This window comes from Sabethes cyaneus, chromosome 1, assembly GCF_943734655.1.
Source record: "Sabethes cyaneus chromosome 1, idSabCyanKW18_F2, whole genome shotgun sequence".
Taxonomy (NCBI): domain Eukaryota; kingdom Metazoa; phylum Arthropoda; class Insecta; order Diptera; family Culicidae; genus Sabethes; species Sabethes cyaneus.
In genome coordinates, this window is record NC_071353.1 from 128,299,235 (window position 1) to 128,317,342 (window position 18,108).

Consider the following 18,108-nt stretch of genomic DNA (forward strand, 5'->3'; position numbering starts at 1 on the left):
CACGCACCGGTCGGCAGTTTCCACGGCAGATGTTCGGCGTCAATGTACGAGAAATTGAGATGAATTAATAAAGCACAGAGTTTCTTCCAGTAAGTACATGTGTCTTCCGTGTCAGGCTGTCAACCAAGGTTATTACGGAAAACAATTTGAATTTGATTTTCCTTGTCCGTATAGCTATTTCGAAATTCCAATTTCATTTCCCTCTTGTTTATCAGTTTGAGAATGTTGCAGAATGTTTCTGAACTTACCTTCATAAAATCACGTAGAAATCGGAATCTGGTTGATGATGATGATGATGATGATGATGCTGGTCGCTTGACAGCTGTCGAGGAAGACGAACCACTGCCACCAAGTGCCACCGGGTGCTGTATTACGTTATTGACATAGCAATAGTTATTGTTGTTGTTATTGCTTTTGGCACTGACGCCGATTACCGTGGCAGGTCGTTCACTGGAGTATAGGTTTCCCGCCCACGGGCAATTCTCGGTGACAAATTTTCCCGCCGACGAGCCGTTGTTACGTTTTGTACAGTGGCCTGTTGCCCGGTTGGAAGAGCCAACGTTTGGTGTCGTTGTCAGTAGATAGCAGGAGTTTTCCGTCCTGGAAGCTATTGATTTTTTTCCGATTGCGGTGCTGAAAGTGCTGTCAACGATGAGGCCACTTGGGGACTCTTTTGTTGAATTGTTTATCTGTACTGTATAACAAGAGACAGGATGGTAATAGGTGATAATTGAGGATTGGCAGTGTTGATTCCGGGCTTAATGCCGAGCAGCTTTTGTAAAGTTTTGTACTTACGTTTATGTTTTTGGTATGCCGTGTGGGAAATTTCGCGCCTCAACCCACGCCACAGTTTGGATACAATCATGCAATATGCGAATCCCATCGTCAGCAGTGGAAACACCAGCAACCCGGCGTCTAGGAAAAGCACGTACGCCCGCTCGTAGGTCCGATCCGGCCACATCTCTCGACATTTCATCGACGTGCCAGCCGAGGCGGTGTGGATTACATTTCGATGAACCGGCTGTAACCGCTGAACGTAGCAGAGGGGTGCATTAGCTAGGAAGCTAAGTAGCCACACCATGGTGATCATCTTGTAGGCATGAAACTGCGTCTGCCAACGACGGGACGACAGCGGCCGGCAGATGGCGAAATAGCGCTCCAAGGATATTGCCACCAGCGTCCACACGGCAACCGACACCGAGACGGCTGGCGGGATAAATGTGGAATTTAATTATTCGTTTGTTTCGTCAGTTGAATGAACTTTTACATATGAATGAGGGGGAAATAATGTAATATTTATTTATGATCAATAATAATCATTAATGGTGCCTTTTGGGCTAACAAAATATTGAGGAGCGGTGGTGCGAATCTTCTATTTTATATGTAAACGAGTGCGAACTTTCTCTTGAAGTTAAGAGTAAAACAACCATTCAAACCATAGTGTAAATCAATAAGGCATATAAGCTGATTTAACCCTTTAACGGGTAACGCCGACGTCTTTCGCTTTTAAAGCTCCAGAGCCACATATGTAATTTGATTTCAATTGAAAATATGAAAAATGTGTTCAGAACAGATTTCTTGACATTTTGATATCAAAACATTTTGACTATATATTCAAAAGTTATCATCTATTAAAAACAAAAATTCAGGAAAATTCCGTAAAAAATTATTGCGCGAAAAGAGTATATATTTACATTTGAAAAAAGGACATCTAGAACAAAATGATTGACTTTAAAATTTTTGTGTGTATAATTTGCATGCTTTATTTCAATTTTGTAAGATATCTGAGTTCAAAAAATATCTGGATAGAGCGTTAGACATGGGAAACAAAAAGAGAAACTAAAGTTTTTTTTGACCTGGCGCCCCTCCAGACAATAACAACAGACAATAATTTTGCACGAAAATCAACACTTGAGCATCTTTTTATTGTACTTCCATGAAAAAATAGTCATTAGCTTGATTGCATCGTTTTTAGGATGTTGCCCGTTAGAGGGTTAAGCTCAGATTTTTACGTCAAAAATTTGTAAAATATTTGAAATCGATACAATTTGAAAAATGTCTACATTTTGTACAATAAAATTGTACAATGTAAAAATCTTCACATTTTTTTCACAAAATAGAAAAATAAACTTTTAAAATCTCCAAAGCCATTTTTTCCGATTTTGTTCATTTTTTCAAAGTCTAATAAGAGTTTAAGAGACGTATAAAAAGTATAAAAGAAATAATAAGAAGTCTAAAGGAAGCATAAAAGAAGTATAGAGGAGAGCTAACAAAAGTTTAAATAAAGTCTTAAGGAAGTGTAATATTTGAAGGAATAATTTTTCATTAATAAAATTGCTTCGAAAAGTTTTGGAATGCAAGAGATTATGGCAATACCACGATAGTTACGTACGTCAGATTTCCGGCTCGATTTAAATATAGGCACTAGAAATGAGCTTTTCCATATTTTTGGAAAGATTCTGGACTCCAGCGGCAAATTAAAAAGCCAAAACAAAGGAGTTGTAAACTCCATTGCAAGATTTTTCATGAAAACTGGAGGGATTCCGTCAGGTACAGGGCCTTTTGAGGCATTCAAATTTTTTAGAGCCTGTAAAATGTACTGCGCATGAAGTTGGTTTGTACGTGATTGGATGAAAATGATTAAAAAATTAGAATTACATTTTTAATACCTCAAAACAGTGGACCCCTCGTTCGCCGATGGGCCTAAAAAAGTTGAATCTTCAGCAAACCTTGAGATCAATATCATATGATATTTTCTAAATTTGCAATGAAACAACTAACAAATCTCATGATTATATAAAGGAGAAGAATAGGGCTTTCAATTTGAGTAAAAATTTTTTGGTGGCCATGTTGGATTTGGTTGCCTTATTGAAAATTGCTAGTTTTCACCTTGAGCCCCCCACCGATATTCATTTTAAGACCACCATTGAAAAGCTGAGAAAATATGCTAACATTCAAAAAATTAGGTTGCATTGGGATTAACTAAATGAAACAATTAATTATCTGTAGCAAGATTTACAATACTTATGTACATAATGTTAAATCTTTCTACAAAACATAAGCCATGGTCTTCTTCTTTGTTAATGTTAAAGCCATCCCAAGTAACAATTTGGGTTTTGATACACTCTTATGATGGTATTTAAGACCAAAATTGGTTTTGAAGACCACCATAAGAGTACAATAAAACTCACGTTGTTGCTTGGGATGCCATTTGTTAATTGTTTCATTGCAATTTTAGGAAATATTACGTGATATATACATCAAGGTTTGCTAAAAATTCTACTTTTTTTTAAACTCTTAGGCCCCTTGGCGAACGAGGGGACCACTATATCGAGGTATTAAAAGTGTGATTCTTATTTTTCAACCAATCAAGTACGAAAGTTCTTATATTTCAAGACTTCATGCCAGTAGTGGCCTATCGTTTCAACGTAAAAAAAGTTTAAAAGAAATGCAATAGAAATCTAAAAGAAATTTAAAACAGTTTCGAAAGAAGTATAAAACATGTCCGAAAAAAATCTAAAAGATGTTGATAAGAAAAAAGTCTTGATAAATAAGGGGTCAATCCCGGTGTGGTTGCATTCACGCCTCTCACGCCGAGGATCCGGGTTCGAATCCCAACACCGCAAAAGTCACGAATGACGTAAGCTGTGAAAGAGACTATAATAAAAAAAAGTCTTAATAAAGTGTAAAAGAAGTCCACAATAAGTCTATTGCTAGTCTGTAAGAAGTATAAAAGAACTACAAAAGAAATCTAAGAAAAATCTAAGGGTTTAAAAGAAATTAAAAAAGAAACTAACGGAGGTCTAAAAGAAGTTTGAAATGATCTTAAGCAAGCCTGAAGGAAGTATAAAAAAAGTTTTGAGAAATCTTAAAGACGGCTAAAAAGACTAAAAAAAGTCTAAAAGATATCTAAAAGAAGTCTAAAAAATGCATAAAAGAAGCCTAAAAGATATCTACTAGTGGTCTAAAATAAATCTCTGTCTAATCTAATAGAATTTGTATAATAGAAGTCTAAAAAAGTCTAAAAGTAGTAGAAAATAAGTCCAAAGGAGCCCAAAAAGAATCTAAAAGAAGTCTAAAAGAAATCAAACAGAAATCTAAATAAAGCCAAAAAAAATCTAAATGAAGAAGTCTAAAAGAAATAGAAAGAGTTGTAAAAGAGATCCAAAAAGTGTAAAGGAAGTCTAGAAGAAATCTAAGCAAAATCTAAAACAAGTCTTGGAAAAGTCTAAAAGAAACCTAAAAGGAGTCTAAATGCCTTAAAAATGTTCGAAGAAGTCTAAAAAAAGTCTAAAGCAAGTCCAAAAGAGGTCTAAAAAATCTGAAAGAAGTCAAACAGAAATCTAAAAGTAATGCAGAAGTAATCTGAAAGAATTCTAAAAGAAGTTTGAAAGAAATTCAAGAGGAATCTGAAAAAGCCTTTAAGAAGTATAAAAATAGTTTCAAGAACTCTAAAAGAATTCTTAAGGAATCTAAAAAATACTGATGAGAAAATATGTTGAAATGTTTTCAAAGAAGTTCAAATGACTTGAAGAAGATAAAAGGAAGTTTAAAAGAAATCTATAACCATTCTAAAAGATCCCGAGTAACTATTCTAAGGCCAATTGGTTTTATTTGAATTTTATAGAGGTTTCATTGCGGATTTAATTGTTAACCCTGGTTTTATTGTGGTATTACGCAATACCAGGAGGATACAAGTCAAAACACACAGCTAGCTAGAGCAATATATAAGTGTGAACTGTTAAACTGTTAATAAAACAAATTTATTGTGGTTGCTTACATTACCACGATAAAACTTGTTTGCTGCACCACGTATCTTACCATAAGTGTGACGTAGCTATAAAAAATGGTGCATCAATCAAAATTGATCTTATCGCGGTTGCTTATCAAACCGCAAGAGCTAGTAAAACGGTAACACCTTATCCAAACAGATTTATCAAAGCGAAAAGCGAAAGGCTTTATTACATTATGGCGGTGGTTGTTAAGCAGCGAAAGCTTAATCGGTTTTATTGCTGCTTTCAGCAGAGCGTAGTACGACTACTTAAGCTTATAACCTGATTCTAATAGAGGTTATAAAAACATCCTGAGGAGTAGGTTGCAATATTCTTGGGATATGGCGGTTCGGTTTGGAGTAAGAATACTAGATGTGTTCCTCGTAACGTGTCGTTCTCGACTATATTGTACTGAAATATTTCTTCCTATGCTATGTGTCGTACGTTTTACGCTATGCGCTGTGTCAGCGTATAATTGTCACCGTTCGACGCGGTACAGTCCGTTTACGCTTATACAGCATAAACGATCCGCGTCGCGCTGAACCATTTCAATCACGAGCGTCCACCACACGCCCTATTTACATTTTTTAAAAATTGTTATCTATAGTTAAGAATTTTTAAACTAAACAAGGAAATATGAACTAGGATTTATATAATGCGTATTATTCCCATGTAATTTGAAAGAACTCATTATAAAGCAATCGTCCACCACACGTCCTATTGTTTCAAATTATATGTATTATTATATTCATTCCTTATAACTTTTTATTCTATTTTTATGTATTATATCCTCTTTACCATTGATCACTACCCTTATATTTGGGTCTATGTCCTCTACTACTCTGTATGGACCTATAAATTTATTGTCCAATTTTTTACCTATTTCATTTTTAATTAGGACTAAGTCATCTTTGTTATAACATTTTGGTACAATGTTTAAGTTATTTTTCATTGTTCTTTTCATCTTGCTAGAAAGAAGGTTTTCTCTTATTTCTTGATGGCATACTTGTAACTTTAACGTCAATTGCTTGCTATAGTTGTCTATGTCATAAATAGGCACTGGATTATCATTTGTTAAATTTGAAGGCATGTTACTATTTTTTCCGAATACTAAATAAAAAGGTGTGTATCCAGTGTTAGTGTGAACGGTATTGTTATATGCGAATGTGTAAAATGGTATCCAATGTACCCAAGAAAATAATTTTTCGTTACAATAGATGCGTAAAAAGTTTCCTAAACATTTGTGTGTGTTCTCCAAAGAACCTATAGTTTCATGATGGTAAGCTGTAGAATTTAGTTTTTGAATATTCAATAATTTGGCAATGGATGTAAACAAACTCGACATAAACTCTGTTCCTCTATCCGACGCAATTCGTTGTGGAACACCATATTTTAAAATAACATGCTCCACGAATGCTTTAGCTACTGTCTCTGTTGACTTGTTAGGTATCGGTGTTGCGGTTATAAATTTTGTTAACTCGCATTGCGTTGTTAGTATATATTCGTATCCATTGGTAGGTATCAAAGGACCAACCAAATCTACGTAGATTTTTTCAAATGCTGTGCTTGCTGTTGTCGTAATGATCATTGGAGTTTTTCCGCATCTTCCAACTTTTGATATCTGGCATTGCTTGCATTTTTTAATGAAATTCTCTACATCGCATTTCATGTTTTTCCAAAAATATCTTTTGCTTATAGTTGCAAGTGTGCGTCTAATACCCGCATGTCCCGCTGTCGGTAATATATGGTAGTCGTTTAGTATTAAAAGCTTTGACCTTTCGTCTGTTACTTCTTCTATTTGCTCTCCGATTTTTATTAAAATTGGTAATGTTTTTACTGATGATGGTCGACCATATATCTGTAGTTCTTCATATTTTTTAATGACGTCATATGTCTCCTTATTATTTTTGATGATTATATATTTTATATTATTAATTTTTGAATATTCCGCCACCTTCGACAACATTGCCCGTAGGTCAATTTGTGTCCTTTTGAGGGGAATTTCAATTACATCTGTGGAGATTTGCATGCTTTTTATGTTATCTTTCATTACCATTTTAACGTATTTGTCTTGTTTAGACGAAGGTTGATCAGTCCTATCGTCATTCGCTTTTTCGCCTTTAAGTTTCGAAGCTCTGGTAACGACTAGAACAGTTTTCCCATGAAGTGTTTTCAGGTCTTGAATCGAAATGCGTGACAACGCGTCCGCTATCACATTCTCGCTTCCTTTCCTGAAAGTTACTTCAAAATCATATTCTTCTAAAGCTAACCTGAATTTTGTTAATCTGCTGGAGGGGTCAGCTAAAGTAAAAAGGTAAACTAATGGTCTATGGTCACTGTAGACTTCAAATCTTCTTCCATACAGGTATGGTCGAAAATGCTTGATAGCCCACACCATAGCCAATAACTCCTTTTCTATCGTACTGTAATTTGATTCGGCTTTATTCAGAGTCTTGCTGGCATATGCAACCGGTTTGCCGTTGCTATTAGATAGCACAGCACCAATCGCATATCCAGACGCATCCGTATGTAAGTTGAATTTGTTGGTCTCCGTTAGATCCGGGTAATCCAGTACTGGTGGATTTATAAAACATTGTTTTAAATTCTCGAATGAGTTGTGGCATTCGCTACTCCATTCAAACTTTACACCCTTTCTGGTCAACTTGTTTAACGGTGTGCAAAGCCTAGCAAAGTCTTTTATGTGCTTCCGATAGTAATTTGCGAAAGCAACGAATCGCTTGACTTCATCCGCAGTGGAAGGGATCGGCCATTTTTTCACTGCTTCGATTTTAGCAGGATCAGGCCTGATGCCTTCAGCAGATATGTAATGTCCCAGGTATACTAAATTTTCTTGCAAAAAATTGCATTTTTCGGGGTTTAGTTTTAAATTTACCTCTCGCAATCTTCGGAAAACGTTCGAGAGATTTTTGTTATGCTCTTCTAGATTTCTACCAAATATGATGAGATCATCCAAATATACTAAACACTTCTCTCCATTAAGACCTGCCATCGCTATGGTCATTAGTCTTGAAAATGATGCTGGGCTTATTTTTAGTCCCATTGGAAGCCTTGTCATCTGATATTGTCCAGACGACGTCGAGAAAGCTGTTAGTGGCCTATCCTCTTGCTTCAAATTGCATTGGTAGTACCCTTGGGACAAGTCTAAATGCGAAAAGTATTCCGCTCCTGCCAATGAGTCTATGACCTCTTCTATATTTGGGAGGGGAAATGTATCGTTCTCAAGAACATTGTTAAGTTTCCGATAATCAACAACCAACCTCCATTTCTTTTTGTCATTCGCCGACTTTTTTGGCACTAGTAAAATTGGGCTATTCCATTCGGAACTAGTCTTTTCAATGACTCCATCTGACATCATCCTATCAATCTGGTCATTTATTTCCCTTTTTTGCGCCAGGGGAAGGCGATATTGTTTAGAAAATATTGGAGTTGTGCCATCCTTTATTTTAATACTGGATGTGTACTTATCCGTTACTGTTAATTTATCGTCTTTCAAGCAAAACACATCAGCGTATTTTAAGCATAGCCTCTGCATCTCTGCCTGATCTTGTTTTGTCAAATGTTTCAAGTTCAACTCATTTAAAAGTTTACTTGCTCTATTAGTATCGTATTTTGGCAGTTTAATTTTTCCTACCACATTGTAATCCCTTAGATCCTTTGTTTCAATATTTTTTGTTTCAATGCAAATTTCCTTATTTGCTATATTAATAATTCTTACGGGTAATTTCCCTTCTTTTGGAACTGATATTGAATTTGCTATGAAAACATGTGGCACTATTTCTTGTTGTAGTACCACACAAGTACCCGTCACACCGGTATCAACGTACCTTACCACCTCAGTACGAGCCGGTATAATGTAGCATGTTTCAGTTTTTGGTTGTTGCAATCTCATCTCCATACCCACAAAATCAACAATGGCTCCAAATTCTCTCAAAAAATCTGTGCCAATCAAGCCGTTAACTGCATCCGGCAAGCTCTCTATAATATTAAATTTAATGGGATATTCCACAGACTTGTACCCCACAAAAGTGTCAACGGATCCCAGAGTACGGGTTACTCCGTTTACACCACTGATTTCTAATGTGTGTGAATTATTGATATTGATAAATTCGGGAAGACATCTTTTGTCCAGAATACAACAAGATGCTCCACTGTCAATTATGAGTTCTATTACTCTGCCAAATAATTTAAATTTTGCTCTGAGAGCCTTCTTCGCACTAAAATTAACGAAAAAGATCGATTAAATGTGCCTCTTCTACAGGTTGTTGTTGTTGCTGTTGTTGTGTTTGTTGTTGCTGTTGTTGTCGTTGCTGAGGTTCGGCCATATGTGCCACATGTCCGTTGTTCCTCCCGCGACTGTTATTTCCTCGGTAGGTTTGGTTGGTTTGGTGGTTATTGTTATAACCATAGTTGTTATTGTGTTGTGTACCCCTACCACGGTACCTAGTGTTTCCTCGGTAACCACCACGACCTCTAGAGCCTCCTCGGCTTCTCCAATTATTTCGATCGTTTCCCCTATAGGGCGTTCTTCCTGATGTGCACCATAGTGCCATCATATTTTCTAAACTATTTTCAGTTTTTGGAGTACTTTGGCACTCCAACGCATCCGATATCGCTTTATTTAGCGATGTCGGATTCCGTGCTTTTACGAAAAATTGTGTTGAGGGATCTTTCAATCCCTCGACAAATGCCTGAACCGCTACAGGTTCGACAATATTTAGGGCTGCCGCCTCACTTGGGAAAGTTCCCATTGAAACGTGTGCGGCTGCCAATTTAGCGGACAGGTTTTCTATGTCCGCGCCGAACTCTGCGATTTGTTTAGAATGTTGTTTTTTCAATGCCATCTCCTTTTCCACCGCTCTCGGTGTAATCTTCACCGAAAATTTTCTTTTCAGTGCATCAAACGCCTCGGCGGTTGTTCGTGCATTATCGATTGCCCCGTGGGCTGCGCCTACTAGTCTTGTTTTTAAAAATTTCAGGACGTCTGCTGGTGGAACTCCGTTGGAGTATTCCTCCAGCAATTCGACGGTTTCAATAAATATGGACAGTTTCGATGGTTCGCCATTATATCTGTCGACTACCTTCATGGCCAAGCTAAGGTCTAGTTTGGTCGCCATTTCGTAGCGTTCTTCTTCTTCGAAGTCTGAAAATTCTTCTTGAAGAACTTCCTCGTCGTCGTTTGATTCCTCTGAGTCTTCTTCGTTATCTTGTATTTTCGAATTTTCACCCTCACCCCCTTTAGTGCCTTCAGGGGCTAAGGTGTCGTCTAGGTTAGCAGGTACTGAGCCAAGCAGCTTATAGCACTGCCTAGCAACAGACTTCAGTTGTAGATATCTTCTTTTAAATTGGGCTTTAGTCTCTATTGCTTTACATTTGTTTACGGCCCTTTTTAGCTCTTCTAATATGGTTTGGATTTCCTTTATTTTCCTTACCTTAGTGCCTGGTTTATAATTGGCATGTTTTTTTAAATTAGCATGTAATTTCCCTAACGCATCTCCTGCTTTGAAAAATTCTTCCATTCCAGTGATAGTGCCTAAAACAAAATTTTTTTTTTTTTTTTTTTTTGTGAAGTAATTTATATTCTTCTTTTTTAACTAATGGATACTTCCCAATTATTTCTCTGGTTATATTTGAGATGTTCTATGGTCATCACAATTGACATTTTTTCCGCGCAGCAGCCGAAATTTCCCATATCTCGCTAGTGTGAAGTTTTCCATCCATCCGAAGCTGGAATCATCGAACGAAATTTTCTCTCGCAGTCATCGTCTGGTTGATTGAAATCATTTCCAGTTGTACAACTGAATCAGCACTTTTATCCGTAGAATGTATGTCGATGTACGAATGCAACGTGGAAGCTACTTGGGACAGCACTACACTTTTTTTTTTTTTTTTTTTTTTTTTTTTTTTTATACGTTTGTTTTTTAAAGCAATTGTTTATTGTTTTAATTGTTTTTATTTTGAATCACAACATTTGGTAGTTTCTTACACGTTTGGCAAATTTGCCATACTAATAGCTCTTTGGGCGACACTTTCTGTCTGTTGGCGGTGCAGTTTTGCTACTATCCGCACTACAATGTATCCTACAGCCAACGCTGCTATCACGCACAGTGCAATTGTTTGTGCGGTATGGTTCTGTTCAATGACGCTATTTGATGCGGCCGGTGCGATGATTTCATCCGCACTAAACCATCCCATTTTAATTTTTTTTTTTCACTCTACGATTCACGTATTACGTGGTCTCTTCCAGAACACTGTTCGAAGCGTGCTTTTTCGCTTTGCAACCAACAAGGACGTTTTTCATTGCACAATTTCTGAAACTATAACTTCCGGAACAAAACTCGACCACTTTTTTTTTAACTTGGGCATCTCCAACGCGTGAATCAGAAAATTTAACCGTATCGAAACTCGCTTTCACTGCATACTGGCGAGGATCGCCATGCAATATTCTTGGGATATGGCGGTTCGGTTTGGAGTAAGAATACTAGATGTGTTCCTCGTAACGTGTCGTTCTCGACTATATTGTACTGAAATATTTCTTCCTATGCTATGTGTCGTACGTTTTACGCTATGCGCTGTGTCAGCGTATAATTGTCACCGTTCGACGCGGTACAGTCCGTTTACGCTTATACAGCATAAACGATCCGCGTCGCGCTGAACCATTTCAATCACGAGCGTCCACCACAAGGTCACTTGGTCAGAAGACAATTTTATAGCGGTTATCAGAAAGTTCTGTTGGAGCTCATAGTTTTATTAGCGGTTTTATGAAAACCACTATAGGAACGTAATAAAACTTAGAATTGTTACTGGGGTTAGCACAACATTCCAAAACGCGCCAAGAACTTCTAAATCCGTCCACCAAGAGTGCCACAATATGAGCAAAAGTTTGTTCCACTTCCACGCAAGCTTTATAAGAAGTCTGAAAGAAGTCTAAAAGATGTATAAAATAGGTCTGAAGGGAATTTATAAGAACGAAGTCTGGAAGAAATCTGAAAGAAGTCTAAAAGAGGTCTAAAAAAATTCTAAAAGAAGTTTAATGGAAACAGAAGAGGAAACTAAGAAAGTCTTAAAGAAGTCGAAAAGAAGTATAGAAGTAGTTTTCAGAAGTCAAAGCGAAATTTAAAAAATGTTGAAAAGTAATCTAGAAATTTTTTAAAAGAAATCTAAAAATCTTGAAGAAGTTAAAAAAAATCTTAAAGAAGTCTAGAATAAGTCTAAATAAAATCTAATAAAGTCAAAAGAAGACTAAAAGAATTCTAAAAGTGTTTTAAAAAAAGTCTAAAAACAGTCTCAAGAAGATATAAAAATATAAAAGAAGCATAAAAGTCTAAAAGAAGACGGAAAGAAATCTTAATGCAGTAAAAGATGCCAAAAGAAGTCTAAAAATGTCTAAAAGAAGTTCTCCAAAAGAAGTCTAAATGAAGACTGAAAGAAGTCTACAAGAAGGCTAAAAGAAGTTTGAAAGCAGTTTTAAAGAATCTATAATAAATACAATACAAGCCTACAAGAAGTCTGAAGGAAGTTTATGAAAAGTCTAAGAAAAGTCCAAAGGAATTCAAGCGACTAACAACGTACACTAGGTCGCTTGCAAAGTATATTAAAAAAATTTTTTTGTCACACCGTGTAAGAGTTTGAAAGAATTCCAAAATAAGTTTGAAAGAAATCTAAAGGAGCTCAAAAAGATGTCAAATAATCAAGTTTAACAAAAGTTTGAAGACATCTAGAAGAAGTCTAAATTAAGTCAAAAATGAGTTCGACAGAAATATAAACGTCTTAAATAAGTCTAAAAGAAATCTCTATGAAGTCTAAAACTCTCAAAGAACAAATCTAAAAGAAGTTCAAAAGAAACGTAACAGAACTTTCAAATAAATCTAAAAGAAGTAAAAAAAATCTAAAAGAAGATTGTATCATCTCTATATTATTTCTGTGCTATTTTGAAATTTTTTTGATATAATCTATAATTTGATATAATCCTCTCGCTTTAGCGCCTGTTTTTGTATCATTTTATTTTAATTTTTTTTAATTTATTTTCGAGTTAATTTTGTAATTGTTTTATATTTTTATGTAAGTTTCATGTCATTTTATATCATTTATATTGTTTTTCATCTCGTTCATGTTTTTTTGTCACTTTTATTATTTCTCCATCAATATTTCTGCATCTTTATATTTCTGTTTCTAGGGCGTTTTTGTCAAGAAATCACGGTGTTGTAGCTTTAAATATAAGTTTTATACATCCTATTTAATACATATTATTAAACACTTTTTGTTATAATTTTAGTGTCGTTTTTGAATCATTTATGTGTTAATTTTTTTTAATGCATTTTTATTTATTGTTGTTTTATCATTGCATTATTTTTGTATCATATCTCGAGACGTTTCGTGTCATTTTAGTATAATTTTTGTTTCTTTTTTGTTACTTTTCTATCATTTTCGCTACTTTGATATCATTTTATTGGCATTTTTGCATTTTTGTTGTTGCTGCATTTAATAGTGAAGAGTCTGCCCAAATGAAATTCGGTTATAGTTTTTTAAAATATTGTCCAGTCGATTCATGTTGAAGGCAGTTTTAAAATCCTTCGACCTAAACTTAGCCTTGAAAAAAGCCAAACGGTCTCGAAAAGAAATAGTCACCAGACATAGTTTTTAGTTTGAAATGATTTAACCTATCAACAGAAAACTATCATTTAATGAACTATAGGACATCATTCGCAAATCATTTTGTACGACATCAAAGTTCAAACTGAAGGTAGGGCACGTGGCTCAGTGCATTCTTCAAATTTCTAATTTTAAGCGAATATCCTTGTTCTGCCCAAAAAGAACTTTTGAGAACAAACGCACAAGACATCTCAAATTTAATTAATTATAATAGACTAGTAGAAAAGTGTTGGTGGGTAAGTTAGTTTTCCCTTGCCTCGGTTGGGCAATCTGCAAATAAATTTAACCGAGAATAGTGGATTATTCTTAAACCTGTCACTGCCGTTTTCTCTGAATAAATTTAATTTAAATTTACTGAAGAGTTACAAATTCAATTGTCCACGAACTCAATTCCTTTCCGTGCTGTTGGAGGAATAGCTCTCAGGAGAATCCCCATTCGTGGAAAGCTGCCGTGGAAGTTGAACAACAAAAACTATACCTTGAAAAGCACTATAAAAATTATCCTTTCCCTGCCTTTCAGTAACTATGCAGTGCAAAACAAATAAATGCATCTCGATTGCAAACAATTTGGTTATACGCCAACGAAAACTTTAGTTTGCAACAATCAAGCGAACACGAAGGCTACGATCAAGCGTAAGATTCGTCCTCAAGAATGGAAATTAACCCTGGGCTAAGAGGCAATTCACCACAAGTTGTTGATCCCGATGAGTGACATAATCTAGATTGTAAATCGCTTACTAACGCCTCAGAAAAGTTCGCGTTTCGCGTAACGAACACTTTAAAAGTATATAAAGTATGTAAATAATTTATTACCCAGTTTCTTTAAGAGCTTGAAAAATCTCGCCAGCAATAGCCAGGATTACGTGCATACGAAATGCGCTCTCTGTCTGATGTCTGAGAAAATAACGACAAAGATCAGTGCTCACACTGATTGTCATCTTAATTGAAAATGGGTTTTTCCTAAAGCAGCTTTCTGAAATGGAATGCTAATATTCTTCCGAAGCGCTTGAATTTTTCAGCCTAGACACTGTGGAGATAGGTACGAGACGAACAATCGAACCCATTTCTTTGTGATTCAGTTAAGATTGTTGTTGATTTTGTTTTGCCATCTCGACGAAATGGTTTTAATTAGTTAAAATACAAGCTGAGTGATGCTAAAAAGACTGTAATCCGTTAGACTGACTAAGGGTTTCGTTCGGTAAGTTAGTTTGCTTTATTTTTATAGTGAAAAGCAACAAAACTAAATATAGTTTGCATCAGCCATCTACCGTTTGTTGGCTTGTTCTTGTTGGACTGAAAATTTCATGTGTGGTTTCAGTCTATAGTTCGCAAGACAGGAAAACTTTTCTTCATGGCATTTATCTGTAACAAGATATTTTTATATTATAAGAAAACTTTGTCCAGCGATAGCTATCTATGAAGAGCATAGCAAATAATGGTGGAACATGAAAACATTCGCACACGCAAATCTTATTAGAGTTAATTTATGCGCTTTGTTTTTGCAGGATCATTTTCTCAGCCTTTGGTCGAACTTTTCGCCGAACACGATCCATCATACTTTGCATCGGTGGGTTTTCCACTTGTTTGGCAGTCAAATTGCACTTTTGCTTGAACTGCGTCTCATTGTTGTAGTTGTAGTTGTGCTGTAGTTTTACCATTTTTCTTCAGTTTGCTCTGCATAATAGTATTTCTCAGTATTTCTCAATTGGCAGGGTACCAGCTCAGAAAAACTTCAGTGACTGCCTTGCGATATTTTAACAGTGACCGCTTCCCACATCGGACCACAAAAACCAATCAACATCTTCTGAAGGCGTTCCTTTTGATGAACAATGATAAATGGTTTATGGCTCCGGAAGTTATGAAACCGTCACTCTTCAATACGTAGTGCAAATTGCTTGCCAGAAGCAGAAGAAAGCTAGAAGCTATGCTGCCCTTTCTTACCGCACTCGACCCGCGACAGTAACTGAGTCGAGGGCTTGTCGAGCTGAGTCGTGACTTACTTAAAATAGGGTCCTATTTTATCTTTAAATTGCATAAATTAGGAAAAAAGTGCAAATCTAGGCAAATTTCGCGTTATAACTATTTAGGAGAAACCCGTTAAAATCGCCTTGAGAAACATTTATTTCAAAGCTTTGCTTTTAAAAAGTTACTAAACTTCATGAAGTATCGTTTTTTTCGTCAAATGTGATCCTCAATCTTACTTACTTACTAATGTGTCCATGTCCGCCGGTCCGGCAGAACAAAGGGATGAAATCAAAGATCTCCACTGCTGACGATTACCCGCCATGGCTTTTACCTGTCGCTAGGACAGGTCTTCGTCTAAAGCCCGGATGTCGTTGGCTAAGCTCCGTCGCCTGAGCCTCTGGGTCTGCCTCTTCTACGCTGTCCTTGTGGATTCCAGTCGAGTGCTTCTCTGCAAACCTCGTTCGCTCCTTTCCTCAAGGTCCGATGTGTCCGATCCACTTCCACCTACGTTCACGAATTTCTGTGGCTATCGGCCGTTAATGACACCGACGATGGAGTTCCTCATTGGATATCCAGTTATCAGGCCACCAGGCACGAATGATGTATCGCAGGCACCGGTTTATGAATACCTGCAGTTTTTGCGTTGTCTCCGCTGAGACGCAGCACGTTTCGCAGGCATACAGCAGTACGGATTTAACGTTTGAATTAAAGATTCGGGTTTTCGTACGTTGAGTGATCTGGTTTGAGCGCCAAATGTTTCGCAGACCTGCAAACTCACCCCTGGCCTTCCTGATCCGTGTGGCTATATCAGTGTTGGTACCACCATCGGGCGTTGTTTGGCTACCAAGATATTGAAAGGCGTCTACCTGCTCAACTTGTTGTCCCGCTACTGTGAAGTTGATGGAATTGTCAGTGTTCACTACCATAGACTTAGTTTTCGCTACATTGACTGTGGGACCTGCTGCCTGGGAGCACTCGGAGAGGTCATCTAACTTGCTCTGCATATCGTTTCGGCGTTGTGCGAGCAAGACAATGTCGTCGGCTAGGTCGAGGTCATTTAGCTGCTCCATCGTTAGAGGATTCCAAGGTAATCCTCGATTTGGTCTACTGTCAATTGCGCCAACTAATATCTCATCCATAACGATGAACGATGAAACAGAAGCGGTGATAAAATGCAGCCCTGTCTCACGCCAGCAGTAACCCTTATGGGGTCGGACAAGATGCCGTCGTGCAAAACCTTGCACGAGAACGCCTCGTACTGAGCCTCGATGAGATGGACTAGCTTATCTGGAACTCCTCTACGCCTAAGTGCGCCTCAGATGTTTTCGTGATTGAGTCGGTCGAACGCCTTTTCGAAGTCAACGAACACCAGCAGAAGAGAGTCCTGGAATTCGTTGATCTGCTCCAATATAATGCGGAGCATTGTGATATGGTCTACACATGATCGGCCAGCACGGAATCCAGCTTGCTGCCGCCGGAGAGTAGCTTCGATCTTCTCCTGGATCCGGTTGAAGATTACCTTACAGAGTACTTTGAGAGTAATACAAAGCAACGTGATGCCGCGCCAGTTACCGCATTCAGTTAGGTCTCCTTTCTTAGGGACTTTGACCAATATGCCCTGCATCCAGTCCACCGGAAAAGTTCCGGCTTCCCATATATTGGTGAAAAGCTGATGCATCATCTGGGCTGACAAAGATGGGTCAGCTTTGAGCATTTCGGCTGAAATACGATCTATCCCTGGCGCTCTATTGGATTTCATACTCTTGCTGGCTGCTACAATTTTTTTTTAAATTTTTAAAATATAGTTTATTTAGTTCCTTTGATTCAATAACATATTTAAGTCATTAAGAGTATTAATTATTCTATCAAATTCAAAACGAAATCTAGCTCACTCACGTCGATCCTGTTTGTAACATTAGCATTTACAAAGTTGATGTACTTAATGAACATTTTTAAAATATTATTTTTAGTTTCTCTTGATATGCGGTGTAGTATTGGTCGGATAAGATCATTGAAGGAGAGCCGTTGCCATCCCCCGAGCGTCGTCGTTAACCTCCGTTGCATGTATGTCCAAGCCGCCGCTACTCGAGGACACTCGAGGAATTTATGTTGCAAACTCTCTATGTTTATTACACAGTGCTGGCAGAAGTGGTCGCTTGCTCGTCCGATGACATTCATCAGGCTACGATGTTCGGTTTTTTCATTTACCAGCAGATAGAGATCAGTGCGCTGGTTTGTCGATAACCCTTTCGATGCTATCTTCGTCCAGATTCGCTTCCAATTCAGCCCTGGATGGTTTCTTTCCACCCGTGGTTGCTCGATTTGCTCCAAATAGTGACGGTGAATGACATTGCTGGAAGGGTTTTTTTGGATCTGGTCAGGTAGCAAAGAAATCTGCTGTGAGAGCAGTTTAAGACAAGGAAGATCGGCGGGGGTAGGGATATTTTGGCTGAGAAGGGATTGATAATAGGGAAGGATCTCGATCTCATGTAGATGGCGATTTACCAAGAGTGCTTTGCATTTAATCGCTGGAAGCTGTAGCTTCAAACCACCGTGCTCTCTGTTAAGCGTCAGTTGTTGCATTGGAATTCGCGCAGGCAGTCCTCGAAATAAGAATTTGCCCATAACCGCCGTTAATTTTGAGGTGTGAAAACATTGCGGTGGAATAATTGATGCCATGTACCACACTTTTGCAGTGATG

The 18,108-nt window shown here is 37.3% G+C and overlaps 1 protein-coding gene across 1 annotated transcript in view; it reads right to left on the minus strand.

Moving 5' to 3' along the window:
• Nucleotides 1-18,108, minus strand: part of LOC128746218 (dopamine receptor 3-like) — a 77,400-nt gene that overhangs the window by 14,690 nt on the left and 44,602 nt on the right. Inside the window, exons 4-5 of the mRNA XM_053843266.1 lie at nt 766-1,206; nt 249-694 (exon numbers count right to left, since the gene is read on the minus strand). Of these exons, the coding sequence (XP_053699241.1) occupies nt 249-694; nt 766-1,206 (887 nt within the window). The remainder of the gene's footprint in view (nt 1-248; nt 695-765; nt 1,207-18,108) is intronic.